Raw genomic sequence first — 24954 nt, 5'->3', positions numbered from 1 at the left:
TGTCGGGACTTCCATTCGGCCCATCCTGATCGTCCTGGGAACATCAGGAGATGCTCCTGGGGGGGGGGGGTGTTCCTGTTAGGACTGGGACTGTTTTGGCCTCTAGAGGCCACTGTTATTTCCTTTTCTGGCCATGTTTGTTTTGGGCCTCTAGAGGTCACCACTGTGTTCTGTGTTTTGTTTTTGTCTTATTGCCTGTTTCCTGCTCCGCCCTGTCCTTAATTAGTTTGTGTATAAATACCCCTCTGTTTGTTCCCTTGTCACTGAGTCTTTTTCCTATGTTATGTTGTTAGTGCTAGTTCCCTCTGTCCCATGCACCTTGCCTGTGTCTTTGTATTCTTGGTTTTTGCTTCTTTCTTTTGGACTTTGTGGATTTTGTTTTTGACCTTTTTGATCTTCTGAGCGTTTGAGTTTTTGCCTTTTTTCTTATTTGGATTTTGGACTTTGTACCTTTTGGATATTTTTATTTTTGGTTTATCTTCTGAGCTTTGGATTATTCTTTTTGTTTTTTCCCTTCGATTGTACATAGTGTAAATAAACTGTTTTTGCTACCTTTCTACTTCCGCCTCACGCCTCTGCACTTGAGTCATTCCCCTGGTGGCCTAGTGAGGGTTTGCTGGATTATCACACCAGCGAACCAGATTCGAATCCCAGCAAAACCCTAACAGAAATGAGCTATATGAAAATGAGGTTTTATTGAGCATATTGCAGAACCAGCCACAGTTCTTATGGACACTTTGACTGTCACACTTGCTTCCTAATTTTGCAGCAAAACACAGTAGCATTCATTATGTTGTTGTTGTTGTTGTTTTTTAATCTGAAGAGTGGTCTCTTATGTAATATTCTGCTCAGATACAATTTTTTTTCCTGGAACATTTAATTTTGTGCTGGAAAACGAATGTTTGGAATTCTAAAATGTTTTTTTGTACTGCCTCAATAATGTAGAAGTCATAAAATAGAAATCTATAACAAAGTTTGTATGAAAAAAATAGGGTGCCTAAGACTTTTGCACAGTACTGTATGTCTAATTGTAGTTGATTTCTGAAAATAATCTGTGGAATCCAAGCACTCTTTCCCCACTCTTCTTCCATTGGCCATTTCTGATCAAGTTGATTTGAACAATAATGAGACCACAGAGGAACATAATTCAATTAAATTCTATTTTATTTATTGAATGCTTTTAAAAATTGACTGTCACCAAAAAGCTTTACAGAAATTCAAATATAGCTCTCTAATTAGCAAACCAGAAGTAGAAGCCATAAGCAACAGTGGTAAAGAAAAACTCCTGAGGCAACATGAGGAAGAAACTGAGAGAGGAACCAGACTCAATGGTGAACCCATGCTCTTCTGGGTAGGATAGAAGAGGATAGTGGGAGGACAGTGGGAGTATAAGAGGATAGAGGATAGTGGGCTTATAAATTGTTATGCTTCCATAGATGTATACTATAAACAGTAACAAACAATATGATGCTGCAAGGGTGTTCATTATGAGCATCAGAGTCTTTATAATTAGAGCAGCAATTTTTAGGTACAAGTCTACAATATCCAGGCGAGATTATCCCCTGAAGAAAGGGAGAAACTTGGGCATAAACTGTTTTTGAGAAGTGCAATATTTAGAGTTGTGATGTGACTATCCACAGTAATCTTTAATGTATCCACATGGGACCATCCACAGCAATCTCACAACAAGCTTAAGGCAATAAGATTATGACAATCTTAATCATATAGGACCATCCTCAGCAGCAACAAGTTATTCTCAATTGAGGGACACTCCAAGCAGAAGTAGAAAATCAAGTTTGGGGAAGGGCAACATATGGATGTGATGGTCGGGTGTCCACAAACTTCTTACAATATAGTGTACCATTCAAGGTTTGTGACTCAGAATAGCTCCGTGTCATATGCAAAAACCCTGTCAAATGCCTGCTGAAAGTTCATTGTTTGATGCAAGCCAAGATAATCATCAGAAATCCCTTTACAGATTAGTGCATAGATGCAGTGTACTAAATTTCAGCTTGATCAGACTTGTGGTTCATGAGAAACTTTTATATGAACTCTGCCCCATATGGATGACCATGTCCCAAACTTTGCACACTTCCTCAGATTCAGTATTAACAACACAGAATCCTCAGAATTAACAGTGCTTTTGATTTTCATGGAGATCCATACACCCAAATCACGAATGACAGCTGCATGAGTAAACCACGTTCCATCCTACGATCATTAATTAGCATGTGGCATTTTTCCCAATAATTATTGATATAATTGAATCCACTAAGTATTTTGGCACCAAATTTGTGAAGATTTGTAAAAAAAAAAAAAAAATCTATGACTAGTTTGCAAAAGCCCTAGGGCTCTAAATGGTTACAGATTGGTTCCCACTGACTGGTCTGAGCTGAAGAAGATTCCTAAGGAAAACAAAAGGATTCCATGTGACTAAAAAACATACAAAAAATGTAAATTATAAAAGCATTTTACAAAAATATAGACTGTATATATAGTATAAACTGTCCTTAGGCTTCTGATATGAATAAGTTTTGAGTAAACAGGTTTTCTAGGTTTTTTACTTCCTTATATTCACTTCCCTAGTATTTGCACATACTGTATTCTACAAATAAAGTAGGTAGAGATTCGTAAAAACATTGGGGATTATTCCTTTAAGATAGGAAAACAGTCTACGGAATGAAGGCCTACTTGGCGATGGCAGCATCTCGGTCTCGAATGGCATTTTGTAGTTGTTCACTTGGTTCTCGAACCTCCGACACTCTTAGTCTCTTATTCTCCTCCTGTGATGAGCAGACCTCTAAGGAGAGAAGTGCAATCTACAAGAAGATGATGGAATATCCCAGTGAAGTCAAGATCAACTGAATAATAAATCTAAATGAGCCTATGATTTAAGGCATGTCAAACTACAGTGTCAAACGTTTTTCAAATTTCATTTCTGTTTCACTGTCTTCTGATATGTACCTGATTATGGAGTTTCAGCATGTCTTCCTGAGTGCTCTGTACTCTTTCCTGCTCCTGTTCATAATGCTCTCGTGCTTCTCGCAGTTCCTCACTCAGTTTCCGCACCTGCTCTTCCAGCACATCCTCATCACTGCGGCGTGATCCCTGATCCAAAACACACACGCGCGCACACACACACACACACACCACTATACTATTTTTACAGTCTTGTATTCATTTTCTTAGGTTCCAGTGTACCTAAATAATGCTACACAACAAAAATAAAACATGCAAAACAACAACAACAACAACAACAACAACAACAACAAAATTACATCTAAAAGAAAACCAAAAAAGTGTCCAATGTACTAATTTAAATACAATAATTGAATTTGTTTTCATCAGTAAGTGTTGTTTTAGTTTTTCTCTGTACAACATATTTGTGACTGGAGTTTAAGTTTAGTGGAAAATAATGATTGGCAGGAAGAGAATGAGATTCTGCACCTGCAGAAAAAAACAAATACACACATACACAAATGCAGAGTTCAGCTCAACTCTCTCTCTGGTTCACAGCTTCCCTAAAAGACAAACCACACATTCACCATAATCACACAGGTGAGAATCACGCATTACCTGCCTGTTCAACCCACCTCTTCTTAGTCTGCAGGTGATGCTTGACAATGCCCCCACTGCCACACCTTCATAACCAACATAGTATGCAAATTCATTCATAAATTATTTGAAGGTTGCATGCAGTTCTATCCCAAAAAGGCAGATGGTACTATTTCTTTACAAAAATCCTCAGTCATGTAGCGTGAGCGTGATTCATTGACTAGTCTTACCTTTACTAATTGCAGTTTTTCTTGATCATTTAAACATAACTGGGCCTCTTAATTAAACATCCAAAATCCTGACACCTCTCTCTCTATTTGGCATATTACTGCAGTGATGTGGCTGCTCTGATGGCTTTTCTTCCTGCTATCAAGTTTCTAAGGAAGAATTACAGTAGTGGTTTCCCGTTGCCTTCTACTGGATTATTATAGAGGTTTTCTCCTCTCAACCATTCACATGTATGGGCAATTTAGAGTAGCCAGTTAGCCGCATGTCTTTGGGTGGTGGGGGAAACCAGAGCACCCAGAGGAAACCCATGCAGACATGAGAAGAACATGCAAACTCCACACAAAAAGGCCCCTGTTGGCTGGGAGGTTCGTACCTGGAACTTTTATGCTGTGAGGCGACAGTGCTAACCACTACTCCCAGACAGAGCCATTCCCCAAAAGTATAAACACTATTCCCTGTTTTTGCACATGATTCAAATTTGTTGAACTTTTTGTGGAAAACTCTACACACAAATTTCTTAATATATCACTGGCTGCACCATATGCTCGTTTAAAAAGCACTTGCATTCAATATCATTAACTCAAGTCATCACAGCTCAAAAACAATTAACACACAATTACCCGGGTAGAAAAACTAAGAATCAAAATTGTTCACACACCAATCAGGTAGATCAAAGAGCCATTGGTCAATTCACTTGTTTTGGAACAATGGATCCATCACAAAGACCTGAAGGTAAAGGAAGAGGACACAGGAGAGGAGGTGCAAGTGAAATAGAGAATAGAAAGCAAGGAGACAAAATTTTTTTATGAGATTCGTGCAATTCTAGTTGACCGTGCCCTTGTCCATGGGATTTCAATCAGCGAAGCAGGGCAAAGAGTGCAGTTGAATCCGAGCCATTTCACTGTAGCCTCTATAATCCAGATCCTCAGAGAGGAAATTTACATACTGCTCTCTGCTGGACACATACTGCTCTGTTACAACACCACATACAGGTACTGGAGCTGTTTGCTCTATTGTACTGTATGTTGCCTGAAATCCATTCTATTACTGTGCCACATACAGTTGGGTTACAGTAATCCCATCAGCATTTTTTTTTTTGCAAACCTAAGAGATAACCTCCTAATGGAGGCTGAAGATGGCTATTTTCAGCATGAGATGGAAATAATCAATATGGTCATAGCCAATAATAACATTTGCTTGTGGGAGATACAAAGGATAGTTATTGAGGATCAGGGAATATTTCAAAGCATTGATGCAGTCAGTATCTCAACAACTGACTGCATTCTTGGATGGAACAAGATGCGGATGAAACAGGCTTATTATGTTCCTTTTGAAAGAAACTCCGATAGAGTCAAAGACCAGCACTTGGAATATGTGCAAATATGGTTTTTCATACTGTATCATATATTTTAGTACAGTAATGTATTACAGCACAAAGATACTGTAGTACAGGCTATAAGATGGCCTACTTTTGTGTACTATAGCAATGCATTTCAGAGCAGTTGTTTATGTACCATACTGTGTTTTGTAGAGAAAATTTGAAAATGATTTTAGAGACACTCCTCATGAACTCATCTTTGTTGATGAAGCAGGATTTAATCTTACCAAAAGGAGGAGAAGGGTGAGGAAAATAATTGGCCACCAGGCCATTGTGAATGGTCATTGCCAGTGAGGAGAGACTCAGTGCTGCCATCAGCCACCAAGTGGTCCTCTACCACCATGCCACCGTTGGTCCATACAACACCATACTTCTGTTGGCTTTCCTTGATAGTCTGTCAGATTATGCATACTGACTAGACCAGAGGGAGCCAGCACAACCAGAGCAGCCATGTTACATGGTCATTTGGGACAATGTCAATTTCCACCGAGTGACTCTAGTACATGACTTGTTCATGAACAATGCAAAATTAAGCAGCATCTTTCTACCTACATATTCTCCCTTCCTAAACCCAACAGAGGAGATTTTTCTGCATAGTGGTAGAAGGTCTATGACTGAGACCCCTAAATCCATGTTCACCTTTTCCAGCTCCTGGTGGAGGCTTGTTCAGATATTACGGTTGAGGCTTGCCAGGAGTGGATAAAGTATGTAAGTTTTTCCCCCTCTAGGGCTAGGGCTAATATTACCTGTGATGATAAGAATCTCTGCCCTGACCCAGACCAGAGGTGGGATGCTGAGGTAGAATGAATATGATTTCCTTCTTTATGTACAAACCATTTTTTCCCAGTATAGTAAACCATTTCGGAATGGTTTTATTGTTGTGGTTGCCACAATGTTCATCTGATATTCACAAATTTTGGTGGGGACAATCTCCTCACCATTTCAGATATATTTCCCATTGGTTTGTATTAGTTCCACTCAACAGAACGTCTGCCATTTTGAAATTTGTACATTTTTCACTGAATTTTTATGAACTCCTTCAAACTTCTCCTACAGATTTCATCCAATTCTCTTGAAATTTGATTGGTATAAACTCGAGACATACTAATGTCTCAAACAATTAGAACATTGGGAAAAAGTTCAATATTTTCCATCAGTTATTTAAGAAAGTAAAAATTGTATATATTCTAGACTCATTACATGTAAAGTTAAATGTTTCAAATATTTTTCTATTTTAGTTTTGATAATTATAGCCCACAGTGCAAAAAAAATCTCAAAATATGACAATATTTCATTTCGATCTTAGGTAAAACAGCATAAATGCTGTGTATCTCTCGGTCTACTTCAGTACACAGAACCACAAACATGGGGAAGACTGCTCACTTGACAGTTGTCCAGAAGATGATCATTGACACCCTCTACAAAGAGGGTAAGCCATAGAAAGTCACTGCTGAAAAGGTTGGCTAGAAAAGGTGCAAAAGCAACAGGGATGACTGCAGCCTTGAGAGGATTGTCAAGAAAAGTCAGTTCAAGAACTTGGGAGAGCTTCACAAGGAGTAGACTGAGGCTGGTGTCAGTGCATCAAGAGCCACCATGCACAGACGTCTTCAGGAAAGGAGCTACAACTGTAGCATTCCTAATATCAAGCCAGTCCTGAACCAGAGACAACATCAGAAGCGTTTTACCTGGGCTAAGGAGAGAAAGAACTTTGGACTCAGTGGTTCAAAGTCCTCTTTTCAGATGAAAGTAAATTTTGCATTTAATTTTGAAATAAAGGTTCTAGAGTCTGGAGGAAGAGTAGAGAGGCACGGTATCCAAAGCGTTTGAAGTCCAGTGTGAAGTTTCCGCAGTCTGTGATGATTTGGGGTGTGGGGTGTGTGTGGGGGTGTTTTATTAAGTCCAAAATCAATGCAACTGTCTACCAGGAGATTTTAGAGAACTTCATGCTTCCATCTGCTGATAAGCTTTATGGAGATGCCGATTTCCTTTTCCAGCAGGACTTAGCACCTGGCCACAGTGTCAAAATGACTACCAAATGGTTTGCTGACCATGATATTACTGTGCTTGACTGGCTAGCCAACTCAGCTGACATGAATCCCATAGAGAATCTATGGAGTATTGTCAAGAGGAAGATGAGAAACACCCGACCAAAAATTACAGATGAGCTGAAGGCCGCTATCAAAGCAACCTGGGCTTCAATAACACCTCAGCCACAGGTTGATCGCCTCCATGCCATGCTGGATTGATGCAGTAATTTATGGTAAAGGAGCCCCAACCACTACTGAGTGTATAAATGAGCATACTTTTAAGAAGTTGGACATTTCCATATTGTAAATCCTTTTTTTGACTGATCTTAGGAAATATTCGAATAATTTGAGATACTGAATTTTTTATTTTTATGAACTATAACCCATAATCATCAAAATTTAAAAAAGGCTTGAAATATTTCACTTCATGTATAATGATTACAGAATATATGAAAATTACCTTTTTGAATTAAATTATGAAAAAATAACTTTTCCACGATATTCTAATTGTTTGAGATGCACTTGTGTGTGTGTGTATATAAATTTTCATTTTTATTTTTAAATTGTGTAAAAGACAATCCCAAGTTTTGTTTTTTTTTAAGAATATCGTTATATATGACAACATAATATACTTTTTAACAAAGATCAAATATTATGGCGTGGCATTACTTCAACCAATTCAGCATTCCACCTATCTTACTAAAAGTTAGGGTCTCTACTGATTTCTTATGAAAGCAGGAGTCTTCGTTCTGTGGCAAAATACAGGCTGGTTCATTTTATATATATATATATATATATATATATATATATATATATATATATATATATATATATAAAATGGCTCTGACTGACATATTTCCCGATATCTTCACTCCATGATGTCACTCCCAGTGTTTTCCCGCTGACTTGACGCACACTGTCAAAATGGTGAACTGGTTCAAAAGTAAAATTCTTTTGATTAACTTGTGTATTTTTTTGTGGATGTGTCTATCTAATATAAAGAACATTACATGGTGGCATGAAGATATGAAGTTTATGTTCTCATATTGAAAAATATATCATGCGTTTGCTTTGCTTACTCATGATATATACATTCACCACTTGAAGATAAACTTCATCTCTTCACGCGACCATGTAATATCCTCTTTATATATACAGTACACACACCTATCAGCATAAACTTAAAAACACCAACAGGTAAAATGAATTACAGTGATTATGTTGTTACAATGGCGCCTGTCAAGGGGCTATATTAGGCAGCAAGAAAACATTCAGTTTTCAAAGTTGATGTGTTGGAAGCAGGAAAAATGGGCAAGCATAAGGATCTGAGCAACTTTGACAAGGGCCAAATTATGATGGCTAGATGATTGTGCCTGAGCATCTCCAAAATGACACATCTTGTAGGGTGTTCCCAGTTTGCAGTGGTTAGTACCTACCAAAAGTGGTCCAAGGAAAGACAACCAGTGAACCAGCGACAGGGTCATGGGTGTTGAAGGCTCATTGATTCGCATGGGGCACGAAGGCTAGCCCACATAGTCCAATCCCACAAAAGAGCTACTGTGGCACAAACTGCTTAAAAAGTTAATGCTGACACCTTTCTGTTTTAGCCAGTATAAAAGTTCAGACATGTTGTGAGTGTGTTGTAAGATGGGACTCAAGAGTATTGTGTCGCAATATCATTGGAAGATGTGATTTCAGGAAGCCGAGCTGTCTATGTGTGACAGGGTTGCTTCAACGGGTGATGGAGAATTACATTACTGATCAGGACAGCCTTATGAAAACAGGGAGCAGATGTGTGAGTGAAGATGGAACTAGCCAAAACTAGTAGCAAGCAAACTGGCCAAAACCAGCTGCAAGCATGGCAAACAAATATCTCTATCAAGTGTCATACTGGTAGGGGCCATTTAAAAAAAAAAAAAGGGAAAAAAAAGGAAAAACCCCACAACAACCCACACACACAACATACCACTCCTGGTTTAAATCCAAATATAGATAAAGATGCAAATATTTTGAGCACTAAACAGATACAGACAAGTGGCATTATGTTACACCCTTAGTGTACTATATGCTGACTGTGTGTACTGCATGAGTGTATCTGTACTGCATGTTGCATGTGTTGCAAAGATGGATATTTGGAGCACAGATACAAGTACAGATATTGCATTACACCCCTAGTCTTGGGTATTGCATGTTGAATGTGTATGCGTATGCGCATGTTCAGTGTTTGTTTTATTTGCATGTTGTGTATTTGTGTAATGCATATTGAATGTGTATGCAGTGCATGTTGAATGTTTGTGTTGCATATTGAATGTGTGCATTACATGTTGTGTGTATTTGTGTGATGAATGTGTGTTGTATGTTGAGTATGTGTATTGCATATTCAGTGGGTGTGAATTGCATGTTGAGTATGTGTAGTGAATGTTGAATGTCTGTATTGCATGTTGTGTGTGTGTACTGAATGTTGAGTTTTGTGTGTGTGTGTGTGTTTTGCAGGTTGCATGTGTGCCATACTGTAGACTCATTGCTATCCAGCAGGTTTTGTGCAAGTCTCCGCAGCTCAAGTAGACTGGACTGCAAGCTATCCATAGGCACATCTTTAGCTGATGATGTTTCTGATGACTCATCCATAGATGAATCCGTGGACAGGGCAGAGTCTGTGATGTCATTTCCTCTCAGCTGGGAGCAGATAGAGCGAATCTGGCAATAAGCTTCCCATAGCTGCAGACGCAACTGCAGAGAAAGATGATAACACTGAGAGATAGTGGTATTCAGAACAAGAGACTGGCATGTATGGGTGTCTGTTTCTGTGGAGGAGAAAGACTGGAGAGTGAGAAAACTGTGTGTGACCAACTGTACCTGCAAATCTATGCTATTCATCTTGTGTGTGGGTGAGCTGGAATCTGAGTCAGAGCTGTAGGACCTGTATCTCTGTATCATATGCATGTGTGTGTACCTGCTCTCTCTCCTGCTCGAGCTCCTCCTGCTCCATGCTCTGCTCTATCTCACACAGCAGTGAGTGACTGTTAGAGCTGAAGCCCTGGAGACTTTTCTCCTCAGTCATCTCTGCCAAACGGGCACTTAACTGCCGATGAGACACACACACCTCCTGCAGCTCCAACTGACTCTGCTGCAGCTGAGGACACATGACAGACACACTGTGATTGATGGGCTAGAATAATAGGATAAACATAATAGTTTATAGTGGAGTGGAGCTCCTTGCGCGCACTTTGCATATGCAGAGCAGAGCCCCATACTTAAGACAATATGGTTATGCACCGACCTGATTTTTGATGGCTTTGACCATACGATGTCCGGACGTATGAACGACAAACGTATACCACCACAGGGTACCTGACTGTAAGTGCAAGGGAGCATATTTCCTGAACACTTGACCACTGGACAATGAAAGTTGTATCTTTATTTACCTAAGATAGATGGGTTTTTATCCAGCGCTTATTTTTCATTTGCTTTTAAAAAAAAATAACATGGGATTATTTACTAATAAACACAACCACTGGACAAGAAAACTTGCCTTTATTTACATAAAATAAATGGGTTTTTATCCAGCAATTATTTTTAATTTGATTTTTAAAAAATAACGTGGGGTTATTTACTAACACATTTTTTTTAAAGATACTTTTTTGGGCTTTCTCCACCTTTATTAGATAGGACAGTGCAGAGATAGGAAACAAGCGGGAGAGAGACACAGGGAGGGATCGGGAAATAACCTCGGGTCAGAATCGAACCCGGGTCCCTGGATTTATGGCATGGCGCCTTATCCACCTGAGCCACGCTGCCCCCTACTAACACATTTTATGGAAAATATTCATGACAGTTTCATATAAAACTAGTCAAAACAATTTTATTAGTCCACTAGCTTGTTGGACAATTGACAATTACCGTTGTAATGTTTCTGTTGCGTATTTATGAACCAGGAGAACAACGACATGTTGAACAGAAACTTTGTTTATTGTCCCCGCTTTTTATCTGCACTCAACAACCAGCATAACTTCCTTGCTGTTTTCTCGCACTCCCAACAGGTGGCGTAGTTTGACTGCCAAACATTCAAATATACTCTGAACATCACATTGCCCCCCCCCTTTTTTAGCAAATACCAACACTATGTTTTCGCATTTTGACACAATGCTAACTGCTGAATTTTAAACCAACATTCTGCAGTAATTTCAAAACATTCTGACTGTACTGAACATTGTACTTATTCAGACATATAGCTAATGTGTAGTATTAAACACTTTATCTTTTCACTTTTAGCCAACACATATTACTGAAACTCATCTCATCTCATTATCTCTAGCAGCTTTATCCTGTTCTACAGGGTCGCAGGCAAGCTGGAGCCTATCCCAGCTGACTACGGGCAAAAGGCGGGGTACACCCTGGACAAGTCGCCAGGTCATCACAGGGCTGACACATAGACACACACAACCATTCACATCTACGGTCAATTTAGAGTCACCAGTTAACCTAACCTGCATGTCTTTGGGGGAAACTGGAACACCCGGAGGAAACCCACGCGGACAACATGCAAACTCTGCACAGAAAGGCCCTCGCCGGCCACAGGGCTCGAACCCAGACCTTCTTGCTGTGAGGCGACAGTGCTAACCACTACACCACCGTGCCACCCCATATTACCAAAACTCACAAATGAAATACATATTAAAAGATGCTTTGCAAACGCTTTCTCTTGTTAGATGAAAGTTACATGTCTTTTAATCTTGACCAAACCAGTCTCTTATAAGTTCATAACAGTCCATAAGCTATGTGTAGTCCTGGAGGTAGGCGGGAGGACGTCTGTTCTGCCTCAGAGGGTACCTTTGTGGCGATGTGACAGTAGAGGCATCAATGTTATCACAAACAGTATTGTCACCAGGCTCTTGCGTGATGTTCAACAGCTCCGGGACTATCTTTTTGAAGAAAGAGGGATTCCTGACGATGAATTGTCCATTTCTGGCTGCTGTAACCATAGAGCCTTTGACTTTGGTCACAGAGTATGGCTTGGCATTGTATGGTGTGGTGAGCTTGCTGTGCTTGGGCTGACGATGAAGCACAGTGTCACCTGGATGAGAGCATGTGGTACAGCATGATGATGGGAGTCTGCATGTGATTTCATCTTGGTTTTAGCCTTGTTGTCCTTTGCTCTCACTTCAGAGTCTGAATTGTTCCTTGCTGAGTGAGCAAATGAGGGAATCTTTGTGTACACCTTGTGCTGGAACAATAGTTCAGCAGGGGAGCTTTCTGTTGTGCTGTGAGGTGTAGATCGGTATTCACGTAAGAAGATGTTCAGTTGTTGTTTCCAGGGAATTCCTTGTGTTTCGGCTGCACGTATAGCTTTGCCCAGTGTAGCATAAATCTTTCAGCTTTTTGGCCTGCGGCCAAAAGGGTGTGATCTGGTGGTTGTGGAATCCTAGATAGTCCGTGAACTGAAAGAATTGATCACTGTTGAATGGGGGACCATTATCAGTTTTTACCACTCTGGGAATCCCAAACATGGAGAAAACCTTGTCCATCACTGGAATGACTGTGTTCACTGAGGTTGACCTTACACTCTCAACAACCGGGTAACATGTATAATCATCCACTATGACAAACAGATACTCTCTAGTTGGAAGTGGTCCATAAAAATCTACACTGACACTATGCCAGGGAGCTTCTGGTAGAACGGACATTTTCAGTGGTTCAGTATGCGCAACTGGTGTGTTTGCCTGACATGCTATACAGTTGCGTACTGCTGCTTCTGCTTTGTGATCGATATCTGGAAACCAGACTTTGGTCCTGAGCAGGGCTTTAGTTTTGACAATGCCCTGGTGTCCCTTGTGAGCTAGCTGGAGCACTCTGTCTTGTAGAACAGAGGGAATCACTATTCTAGTGCCACGCAGTATGATGTCTGATGCATCTGATGTTGTTAGTTCGCTGCTAACCTGTCTGAACTGTTTCAATATGTCTGCGTGCTGTGATTTGTCAGTTTTGTGCCAAGTGTTGTGTCTTATGTGAGTACTGACCTCTTGTAGGAGTGGGTCTTTAAGTGTCTCTGCTTTGATTTCCATGAGCATCATGGCTTTGGGTGTTGCATGACTAGCAATGAAGTTCACATATTCCTCTGCTACTTTTGCTGCACGTGTGCTGTCACTTATCTGAGCAGGGATGGGGTGACAAGACATGTAGTCAGCTGGATTTTCAGCTCCCTTTCTATATTCCACTTTGAAGTCATAGGGCTGAAGTCTTAGTCCCCATCTTTCAATCCTGGTGGGTGGTTTTGATTTAGGATTGTTCCATATGATTTGCAGTGCTTTGTGATCAGTCACTAGAGTTAAAGGATGGCCATAGATGTAGAGGTGGAAGTGCTCACAGCTCCACACAATAGCCAATGCTTCCTTTTCTGTCTGTGAGTACCATCTCTCCACGTCGCTGAGAGACCGACTAGCATACGCTACTATGCGTTTCACCCCTTTTTCATCTTTTTGGCAGAGGATTGCATCCAGTCCAACCGGGCTAGCATCCACGATCAGTTCAGTCTCTCTGCCTGAGTAAAAATATGACATTGTTGTGTCACTGGTCAGACTGTTTTTCAGTGTCTGCAATGCAGCTTGCTGTTCTGGTCCCCACTCCCAGGGTGTACCCTGTCTGGTGAGCTTGCGCAGCGGTTCAGAGATGGAGGAGAAGTATTTGATAAATCTTGAGCAGTAATTGACCATGCCCAGCAGACTCTTGATTTCACCTGGAGTTTGTGGATCTGTAGCGTGCCGAACCGCAGCAACTTTCTTGGGATCTGCTGAGACACCCTGTGCAGAAAAGATGAAACCAAAGAACTCAAGCCTGGATTTGTTAAATTCACATTTTTCTCGATTGAGTGTGAGACTGCTCTCTTTTAGTTTCTGGAACAGTGCTCAGAGGTTGTTGTCATGTTCAGTCTGAGAGGCACCATAGACAGTAATGTCATCACTAAGGTTCTTCACACCCGAGAGACCTTGCAGTGTTTGGCATATGGCATTTTGAAACACCTCAGTGGCAGAAGATATGCCAAAACTTAGTCTCTTGTACCGCCTCAGTCCAAGGTGAGTGGTGAATGTTGTGATGTACCTGCTGTCTGTGTGAAGTTCCAGTTGGTAATATCCAACTCTCAGATCCAGTTTGGAAAACACTGTTGCTCCATTTAGCTCGTGTATGACATCATCCATGGTGGGAGTTATGTGGCATTCCCTTTCAATGGCCGTGTTAGCTTGGTGCATGTCGACGCAGATTCTGACTTTATTAGGGTCTTTAGGTTTGGGAGGTGTAACGACAGGTGAAACCCATGGTGTCGGGCCTGTGACCTCTTCAATGATGTCATCTGCCTCCAGCTTTCGAAGCTCATCCTCGACCTTCTGGCGGATGTGGAATGGTACACGTCGATGTGGTTGGCATGTAGACTTGACATCAGGATTTATGTGAAGTTTTACCTGAAAGTCTTTCAGCTTTCCAATTCCTTGGAACAGCTCGGGATTACTTTCCACTAACTTGTCTGCTACTGTGCAATACTGTGGTGTGGATGATACTGCAGTGACCACCTTAATCAGTCCTAGTGCTTTGGACATTTTATAGCTGAGAACATTGAATCCATCACCTTTAATCACAAAGAACATGCACATTGTCCTCTTCTGTCCCTTTTCCACACTGCACCTGAAAGCACCACTGACAGGCAAAGGAACATTGGAGCAGAAAGAGTATATTTTGGTCTTGGTGGAGCTGAGTCATGGATGTGGCATCAGTTTCTCAAAACTTGCTTCACTGACACAATTTGCTGAGGCCCCCGAATCGATTAAAACTAGCATGCTGCTGCTGTTTAGCTTGATGTTTGTCTGTGGTAACTCTGAGATCTTGTCAGCATCAATTACAAACACATATGCATCGTCACTGCTGGAAGAATTGTGCTCTGTGTTCTCACCTGGTGCAGTCTTTGTTATTTGATGGACCTTCTTAGGATACTGGTTAACTTTGTTTTGCGGTTGCTTTGTGTTAATAGAATAGAATAGAATAGAATAGAATAGAATAGAATAGAATGCCTTTATTGTCACTATACACACATGTACAATGAGATTAAAGCATCTCCAATAACAGTGCAAACAGCGTGTAGAGAGAGAGAGAGAGAGGAAGGGGGGAGGAAAAAAAAGGGGGGTGTAAGGTGCACAGTTTGAGGTGTATATGTTGTGTTACACATTGTGGAGTGAGGTATTGCACATATAAAGTGCATGTCTCTGGGTTTTGAGTGGCACTGTCTTGCAAAGTGATTCAGTTTGCCACAAGCTCTGCATTGTTTATTTTTGGCAGGACACTCTCCATCATGAGGGTATTTACCTCCACAGTTCCTGCAGCGGTTCTCTGAACGTCGCTTATCTGACCATCTGCTGTGACTTGGGTTTTTCTCCACAGTCTTTCGATCCAGCATGTTGACTAAAGCAGATGTGCCCTTTTCTATGCCAGATGCTTGCATTTCAGACAGTTCAAGTGTTCGCCCATGGTCAAGAAGCTCATCTAAGGTTAGCTTGGGCTCCCTCAGTGCTTTTCTGCGTAGCCTGGATGATGCACAGCTTTGTATTATTTGAGTTTTGATCTCTGCTTCAGTATCTGGTGTGATAACTGTCAACATTTTCTCCTGGTTCCTGCACAGCCTTTCTGAAGATGTACACTTGATATTGCACGTTTTTCTTGGGAGAGAAATATCCAGATAGCTTCTGCTTAGTGTCTGCATATTTGTCATCTTCAGCTGCCAGTGTGCCATAAATATCATGCACTCGTTCTCCTGCTAATTGCAACAATAATGCTTTAAGTCTAGCATCTCCAGTAATGTTCATTGCAGTGGTGTAATTTTCAAACCTTTGCAGCCATTTGTTCCAGGGAGGTCCGACAGTGCCAAGATCAGTTTCAGTATCAAAAGGTGGGAGAGAAGCGGTGTTCACTGCCATGCTTGCCAAGATGCGCTGACACAACCACGTTTCTTTAGTTAGCTTAGCCCACTTATGGCCCACTTATCGCACAGTTTTGGAGTGGGGCTGAAGCAAGCCAAACCGAGCTGAGTGAGGCTAGGGGCGTGAGCAGACACTCCCCTGTGCACTGATTGGTGAGGAGGAGTGTCCTCACATGCCCACACACGCCCCGCGAGCACGCTGGGATCTGTAAACACCATAAACCCGGAAGAAGGAGAATTACGAATTACAAGAATTTCTGAAGCCTTATGCGCCTCGCCTCATCTATACGCTCTTGCCAGTATCTGTTTGTGTTGTCGGTGACAACAAGCCACAGCACCAAGACCAGCAACACTAACGACTCCATGTTTATTGTTTATTATCCGCTTAAAAGGTCACTGATGTCACTGTTTGCGCCGCCTAACGACATTACGTGACTTCCACCCACTTTCGCTAACTCCACCCAATGTGTCCACCCACTTCCAGCCAGCACGGTTCAGCGCGGTTGTAGTCGAAATGCAACTCCAACAGCCCCGCTCAGCTCGACTCAGCCCGACTCAGCACGGCACGGCTCAGCCCGACTCAGCCGCGTTGGTAGTGGAAAAGCGGCATTAGCTTGTTTCTGCTTGTCCACTTGTTCGTCTTTCACCCTCTTTTCTCCTCAGAAAAAAAACAGCAGTGTCCTTGTTGCTTCTTTGAGTGTATTTTCCTTTACTCCTCATCGCCATTGTAATGTTTCTGTTGCATATTTACGGTATGAACCGGGAGAACAACGACATGTTGAACAGAAACTTTGTTTATTGTCCCTGCTTTTTATCCGCACTCAACAACCAGCGTAACTTCCTTGCTGTTTTCTCGCACTCCCAACAGGTGGTGTAGTTTGACTGCCAAACATTCAAATATACTCTGAACATCACAACTGTCATGTAAGGGTGGTAGACATATGTAAGTGCAGGAAGAGTTTTATTGAAAACACACTAGCAAACAGATCCAAAATGGAGACAAAGGCAGAGTAAAAAAAAAAAAGATAGGGAGTGGTCAAATGAGGCAAGGTCAAAGTCAAGGCTTTTTTATTTGTCATTTCAACCATATACACTTAGTACAGTACACAGTTAAAATGAAACAACATCTCTCCAGGATCATGGTGCTACATTAAACAAACATCACAGAACTACAAATCTACAAATACAACATAAAGTGCAAGAATGCAATGAGTGCAAACATTGCAGACAATAAACTACACAAACACAAAGTGCAGACACAAACAGCATAAAGTGCAGAGTTGAGTGTGCATATTGAAATAGTATATGAAAAGGGAATAAATAAATGTAAACCTTGAGTGTGTGATAGACATTGTAAACAATATCCCCTTCGGACACAAGGAAAAATGCTATGGAACTTCATGCTATGGAACTTCATGTGTACACTTGTACACATTATGTCTGAAGGGGTTTGTGGCAGCAGGACATGGCTGAGCATCGGTTTGTGAATGGAGGGCGGAGTCGGGGAAGGCGAGTAGCCAAATTGCTACACCTGTTGTCAATTAATGTGTGTCTGTGTGTCTCTTGCAGTGATAGCACTCCATAAAAGAAGTAAGAGAGCAGAGCAGGAGGGATTGTGACCAGAATACGATGGTATGTATGTGTGTGTGTGTGTGTGTGTGTGTGTGTGTGTGTGTGTGAGACTGTCCCAATTGGGAAAATATTGTGATGAAAAGCCAAATAAAAAATCTGAATGCTAACAACAGCCTGCCATCCTTCTGTGCTCCACCCACATCTGGGCAGCTTCTACAGTGATGCTAAAACCCGGGAGTGCAGAAGGAAACCCCCCCATGGAGTCCTCACCCTTCAAGGAACTCATCCATGCCCTCGCCACGGCACAGCAGAACCAGCATCAAGCACTGATTGCCCTCCAAAAGGAGCAGGAACAATGCTTCAAAGCCTTGATGCTGGCCCAACAAGAAGACCGCCAGGCGTTCCAACACCTACTCGCGTCGGCGGGGTCCTCAACCGCCACTGCAGCGGGCCCTCCCCACCTCACCCTAACAAAGATGGGTCCGCATGATGATCCAGAAGCCTTCCTTGCGCTCTTTGAGCAAGCAGCCGAGGCGTGCGGTTGGCTGGTCGAGCAGCGCGCAGCATGCCTCCTTCCCCTGCTGACCAGTGAGGCACAGCTCACCGCACTGCAGCTCCCCACTGACAGCCGGCTCATATACGCGGACTTAAAGAAAGCCATTCTCCAGCATGTCGGCCGCTCCCCGGAACAACAGCTTCAGTGCTTCCGCTCACTGTGCTTGGAGGAGGTTGGCTGGCCGTTTGCGTTCGGCCAACAACTCCGGGACGCCTGCCGGTGGTGGCTGAGGGCAGATGACCATGATGCCAAGGGAATTATCAACCTGGTGACACTGGAACAGTTCATCGCGTGACTTCCAGAAGGATCAGTGGAGTGGGTCCAGTGTCATCGCCCAGCATCGCTGGATCAAGCCATCGAGCTGGCAGAGGACCACATGGCAGTGGTTCCAATGGCAAAAAGACATGCTTCTCTTTCTCCTCTTTCCTCTCTCTCTCTCTCCCCCTTCCTTGTCTGTGTCTTCTACCCCTCAGGTGAGTGATATCCGTAACACCAGTGCAGAGGGAGAGCCTGGGCTGGTGTGCTGGCACTGCGGGGTGCTGGAACATATCCAAAATCAGTGCTCTGTGATGGAGGTGGGCACGGTGGTCCAGGTCCCCAGTGCGGCAGAAACCACCCTCAATCGGGCCAGAGCGCATAGTATACCGGGAAGTGCACAAGCGGATACATATCAGGCCTCGGTGGATTCCAGCTGTAACCAGATCTCAATCCACCAAAGCCTGGTGCAAGGTGATGGGTGGTGAGATGTGGTAAGTAGGATCCAAAAGCAGAAACACAGACCAGTAACTCCAATAATAAAAAAGATTTAATAGGAAAAAATAAACCAAAAATAATCCAAAAAACTAGGGACAAAAAACCAAGGCAGACAAGGACAAAAAATACTAGCATGAAAAATAGTCCAGACAAAAAATTTGACACAAAAACATAGTGCAACAAACATAAAAAAGACAAAAACGTAGTGCAAAAAACTGTGGCAAGAAACAGGCAAAACAGAGAGCAAAAATCCAAGAAGCGATAATGCCGCAGAGATGACGTGAAAAACCAACGAGCCGTTCTGGCAAAGTCCCCTTCTGAGAACGGCCCTTTTATGCACAGCAGAGCAAATCAGGAAATGAATGCCAGCAAGATGAAAGTCCTGTCCCGGATCTGGATTGGCGCTGAACTGGGAGATAATAAATCTCCAGAGTGGAAGTCTGGGGCGAAGCATGACAGTACCCCCCCCTTCAATGAGTGGCTCCAGGCGCTTTAGGAAGAGCATCAGGGTGTTGCTGGTGGAACTCAGTGATGAGTGTTGGGTCCAGTATGAACTTGGCGGGGACTCAACTTCTCTCCTCGGGACCGTAACCCTCCCAGTCCACCAGGTATTGGAGTCCTCTACCTTGCCGCCGCACCTTCAGCAGTTTCTTGACCATGTAGGCCTCACTGCCATCAATGAGCCTGGGAGGAGGAGGGGGTTTGGAGGGTGGGAGCAAAGGATTGGAGACCAGAGGTTTAAGCTGAGATACATGAAAGGTAGGGTGAACACGTCGCATGGTGAGTGGTAATGCCAGTCTAACAGAACATGGGTTGATGAGGAAGGGTCCAAAGAACCTGGGTGCTAGCTTGCGAGAGATGGTCCTAAGTGGCAGGTGGCACGTGGAGAGCATAACTCGTTGACCGACTCGGTAGGTGGGTGTCTTGGAGCGACGTTTTTTGGCCTGCCTCTTGGATGCGAGTGCGGAGTGAATGAGTCTTCTCCGGGCCAATGCCCACGTCCTCCTGCAGTGGCGTATAAAAAGCTGGGCTGAGGGTGCCGTGACCTCCTCCTCTTGGCTGGGGAACAGTGGTGGTTGGTAACCTAGTGAGCACTGGAACGGAGAGAGACCTGTGGCAGAGGAAGCGAGAGTGTTATGTGCATATTCGATCCAGGGTAGGTATCCCTGGATGCCATGCACCTGAGTGCAACCTCCAAAGCCTGGTTCTCCCGTTCTGCCTGGCCATTGGTCTGTGGGTGGAAGCCTGAGGAGAGACTACAAGTGGCTCAGATGAGTTTGCAGAAGGCTCTCGAGAACTGTGCAGTGAACTGAGGACCCCGGTCAGAAACAATGTCGGTAGGCAGACCATGTAGGTGGAAAATGTGGTGGACGAGTAGTTCTGTGGTCTCTTTGGCTGAGAGGAGCTTGGGCAGAGGAATGAAATGGACAGTCTTAGAAAAACTGTCAATAACAGTGAGGATACATGTGTTGCCACCTGAGTTGGGGAGTCCTGTGATGAAGTCCAGGGCGATGTGAGACCAAGGTTGATGCAGAGTTGGGAGGGATCTTAACAAGCTGGCAGGGGGTTGATTGGCTGTCTTGTTCTGGGAGCATGTGTTGCAGGCTGCCACGAACTCCTGGACGTCCTCCTTGATGGATGGCCACCAAAAACGCTGCTGGATGAGTGCCAGGGTTCGGGCGGCTCCTGGATGACAGGCCAGCTTGGAGCCATGACCCCACTGCAGCACCTGGGTTCGCATAGGACAAGGAACAAACAGGTGGTTAGGAGGAGTGTTGTTGGGGTTACCTTCACTGGGGTCCTGCTCCAGGGCCTTCGGCACAAGCGTCTCAACCTCTAGAATGGCAGCTCCCACCAGGCAGCGTGGAGGAAGGATGGTCTCGGGCGGCTTGGACTCCTCTTGGTGGGAAGAGAACATCCTGGACAGGGCGTCGGGTTTGCCGTTCTTGGAGCCTGGGCAGTAGGAGAGTGTGAACTTGAACTGGGAGAAGAAGAGAGACCAACGGGCTTGATGGGAATTGAGACATTTGGCGGATTTGAGGTACTCCAGATTTTTATGGTCGGTCCAGACTAGGAAAGGGAGATCAGACCCCTCGAGCCAGTGCCTCCACTCCTCCAAGGCTAGTTTCACGGCCAGTAGTTCTTGGTCGCCGATGTCGTAGTTCTGTTTGGCTGGGGATAGCCAGTGGGAGAAGAAGGAGCATGGGTGGACCTTGTTGTCGTTGGCCCTCTGGGATAGGATGGCTTCTCCTACTTTGCTATTATTAAGGATAGGTTATACTGAGTGACACAGGACACTCAGACTGGAGAAAAGATAATCCATCTATCCATTATCTGTAGCCGCTTATCCTGTTCTACAGGGTCGCAGGCAAGCTGGAGCCTATCCCAGCTGACTATGGGCAAGAGGCGGGGTACACCCTGGACAAGTCGCCAGGTTATGGCAGGGCTGACACAGAGACAAACAGCCATTCACACTCACATTCACAGCTACGGTCAATTTAGAGCCACCAATTAACCTAACCTGCATGTCTTTGGACTGTGGGGGAAACCGGAGCACCCAGAGAAAACCCATGCAGACACGGGGAGAACATGCAAACTCCACACAGAAAGGCCCTCGCCAGCCACTGGGCTTGAACCCAGGACCTTCTTGCTGTGAGGCGACAGTGCTAACCACTACACCACCATGTACACTACACCAAAAAAATAACACGGTTATTAATCCCAAAGAGCTGCAGGGAACTCATATTCCATGCGGCTCACATTAATCCTATGGCCGGACATTTAGGGCAGGATAAAACTGAATAATGGCCCGGTTCTATTGGCCAGGGATTTGCAGGGATGTCTGTCAGTGGTGTGCAGAATGCCATGAATGCCAATTAGTAAATCCCACGGCGACTCCAAAAGCGCCCTTGAGCCCCCTCCCTCTGATTGCGACCCCTTCTGAAAGAATTGGGATGGATCTTGTTGGGCCATTAGATCAGTCAGCATGGGGATATCGCTTTATTTTAGTTCTGGTGGACTATGCAACGTGATATCCAGAAGCAGTGCCTCTCCGCAATATCTCAGCACGCAGTATTGCAGAAGCGCTTTTCCGTATTATCTCCTGGGTTGGGATTCCAAAAGAAATCCTGACAGACCAAGGCACTCCATTTATGTCACAAAAACTACGCTCCCCGGCCTGAGTCGGGCAGGGTCTTGTAGGGTCTTGTGATCCGAGACGGTGCAGTTCCCAAACCAGACCATGATGCAGCTGCTCAGAATGCTCTCAATAGTCCCTCTATAGAATATTGTGAGGATGGGTGATGGGAGATTGGTTTTCCTCAGTCTACATAGGAAGTAGAGATGCTGCTGGGCTTTGTTGGCTATGGAGCTGGTATTGAGGGATCAGGTGAGGTTCTCTGCCAGATGAACACTAAGGAATTTGGTGCTCTTGACGTTCTCCACGAGTAAGCTGTTGATGTACAGTGGAGAGTGGTCACTCTGTGTTCTTTTGAAGTCATCAACCATCTCTTTTGTTTTGTCCATGTACAGAGAGAGGTTGTTGACTCTGCACCAGTCCGATAATCATTGCACCTCATTTCTGTATGCTGATTCATCGTTCTTACTGATGAGACCCACCACAGTTGTGTCATCAGCAAACTTGATAATGTGATTCAAACTGTGAGTTGCTGCACAGTCATGAGTCAGCAGAGTGAACAGCAGTGGACTGAGCACACAGCCCTGGGGGGCCCCGGTGCTCAGTATGGTGCTGCTGGAAGTTCTGCTCCTAATCTGGACTGACTGAAGTCTCTCAGTTAGGAAGTCCAGGATCCAGTTGTAGAGGGAGGTGTTCAGGCCCAGCAGGCTCAGCTTTCCAATTAGCTGCTAAGTGATGATTGTGTTGAATGCTGAACTGAAGTCTATGAACAGCATTCGAACGTATGTGTCCTTCTTGTCTAGGTGGCTAAGGGCCAGATGAAGGGTGGTGGCTATGGCATCATTTGTTTACCGGTTACGGTGATACGCAACCTGCAGGGGGTTCAGTGAGGGAGACAGCAGGGTCTTTATGTGTCTCATGACGAGCCTCTTGAAGCACTTCATAATGATGGGCCTGAGTGCAATGGGGCAGTAGTCATTGAGGCAGGACACTGAAGACTTCTTTGGCACAGGGATGATAGTAGTTGTCTTTAAACACTTTGGAATGATAATGTTGCTCAGGGAGATGTTGACGATCTCAGTGAGAATATCTGCCAGCTGGTCTGCACATTTTCTGAGCACTTTACTGGGGATGTTGTCTGGTCCAGCAGCCTTCTGTGGGTTGATTCTGTGTAGAGTTTTCCTCACATCAGCTGTGGTCAGACATAGCACCTAGTCACTGGGAGGAGAGATGGTCTTCCTCGTTGCCATGCTGTTCTGTGCCTCAAACCGTGCATAGAAGCTGTTCAGTGCATCTGGAAGGGAGGCATCATTGTCACAGGCAGGTAATGTTCAAGTCAAGCCAAGTTTATTTTTATAGTGCTTTTAACAGTAGACATTGTCACAAAGCAGCTTTACATAAAATTAAAGACTTTAAACATGAGATAAATTTATCCCCAATGAGCAAACCTGTGGTGATGGTGGCAAGGAAAATCTCCCTCAGACGACATGAAGAAGAAACCTCAAGAGGAACCAGACTCAAAAGGGAGCCCATCCTCATTTGGGTGATAACAGATAATGTGATTATGAATAACTTGCTTCTATAACAGTGTCCTATATAGTCATAAAGTATAACTGTGAAACCAGGAAATTCATTATAGTTTTAACATGAAATCTGCTTTGTTGAAGTTATAAACTGTTCACTAATGGAAACTTGAGTGCAAAATTATTGACAACTATAGTCCTAAAGTTAGCAAGTCAACTGAAGTCCTCAGACATAAATGTATTACTGTATGTGTCCAGAGCCATCTTCTAAGTGCAACTTTCAACTGTCCATATGGGGCCATCCTCCACAGGAGCAATGTGATGAGACTCCAGCCAGACATAGGGGATCAGGATGGATCAGGGGAATCCAAGGAGCAGAAGAGGTAAAGAGGTATAGTTGCTTTGTAAGAAAAGGCTCTGCCCTCTGATGTAGCCTTCACTATACGAGGCACCAGCAGATAGCCTGCACCTTTTGATCTAAGTAGGTGTGGCGGGTCATGAAGGACCAGAACTTCGCTTAGGTACTGTGGCACGAGACCATTCAGTGCTTTAAAGGTCAATAGTAGTATTTTATAAACAATACAAAATTTGATTGGGAGCCAATGCAGTGTGGATAAGGCAGAGGTGATGTGGTCATATTTTTTAGTTCTAGCAAGGACTCTTGCTGCTGCATTTTGAACTAACTGAAGCTTGTTTATGCACTTATTGGAACATCAAGACAGTAAGGCATTACAATAATCCAACTTGGAGGTAACAAAAGCATGAACTAGTTTCTCTGTGTCGTGTAGTGACATTAAAATTCTTATCTTAGTAATATTTCTGAGATGAAAGAAAACTATCTGGGTAATGTTATCGATATGAGTTTCAAATGAAAGACTAGGGTCAATAATCACCCTGAGGTTTTTTACTGCTGCACATGAAGAAACAGAAAGGCCATCCAGAGCTACTTTGCAATCAGAAAACTTACTTCTAGCTGCATGTGGTCCTAGTACAAGTACTTCAGTCTTGTCAGAGTTAAGCAGAAGGAAGTTAATAAGCATCCAGTGTCTAATGTCCTTTACACATTCCTCAATTCTATTAAGCTGGTATCTCTCATCTGGTTTTGCAGAAACATACAACTGTGTGTCATCAGCATAACAGTGGAAACTAATACCATCCTTACAAATAATATCATCCAGAGGTAACATATATAAAGAAAAATCAGTGGACCTAAGACAGAACCTTGTGGAACACCAAACTTTACCTCAGTATGTCTAGAAAAATCACC

At 43.4% G+C, this 24954-nt stretch overlaps 1 protein-coding gene across 1 annotated transcript in view; it reads right to left on the bottom strand.

Annotated features, from left to right (window-relative positions):
- Positions 1-24954, bottom strand: part of bicdl1 (BICD family like cargo adaptor 1) — a 295751-nt gene that overhangs the window by 6202 nt on the left and 264595 nt on the right. Inside the window, exons 6-9 of the mRNA XM_060930787.1 lie at positions 10142-10321; positions 9700-9918; positions 2965-3108; positions 2692-2819 (exon numbers count right to left, since the gene is read on the bottom strand). Of these exons, the coding sequence (XP_060786770.1) occupies positions 2692-2819; positions 2965-3108; positions 9700-9918; positions 10142-10321 (671 nt within the window). The remainder of the gene's footprint in view (positions 1-2691; positions 2820-2964; positions 3109-9699; positions 9919-10141; positions 10322-24954) is intronic.

Source organism: Neoarius graeffei, chromosome 10, assembly GCF_027579695.1.
Source record: "Neoarius graeffei isolate fNeoGra1 chromosome 10, fNeoGra1.pri, whole genome shotgun sequence".
Taxonomy (NCBI): domain Eukaryota; kingdom Metazoa; phylum Chordata; class Actinopteri; order Siluriformes; family Ariidae; genus Neoarius; species Neoarius graeffei.
Note: the sequence above shows the minus strand (reverse complement) of the source record. Positions and strands in the feature narration are given on the sequence as shown.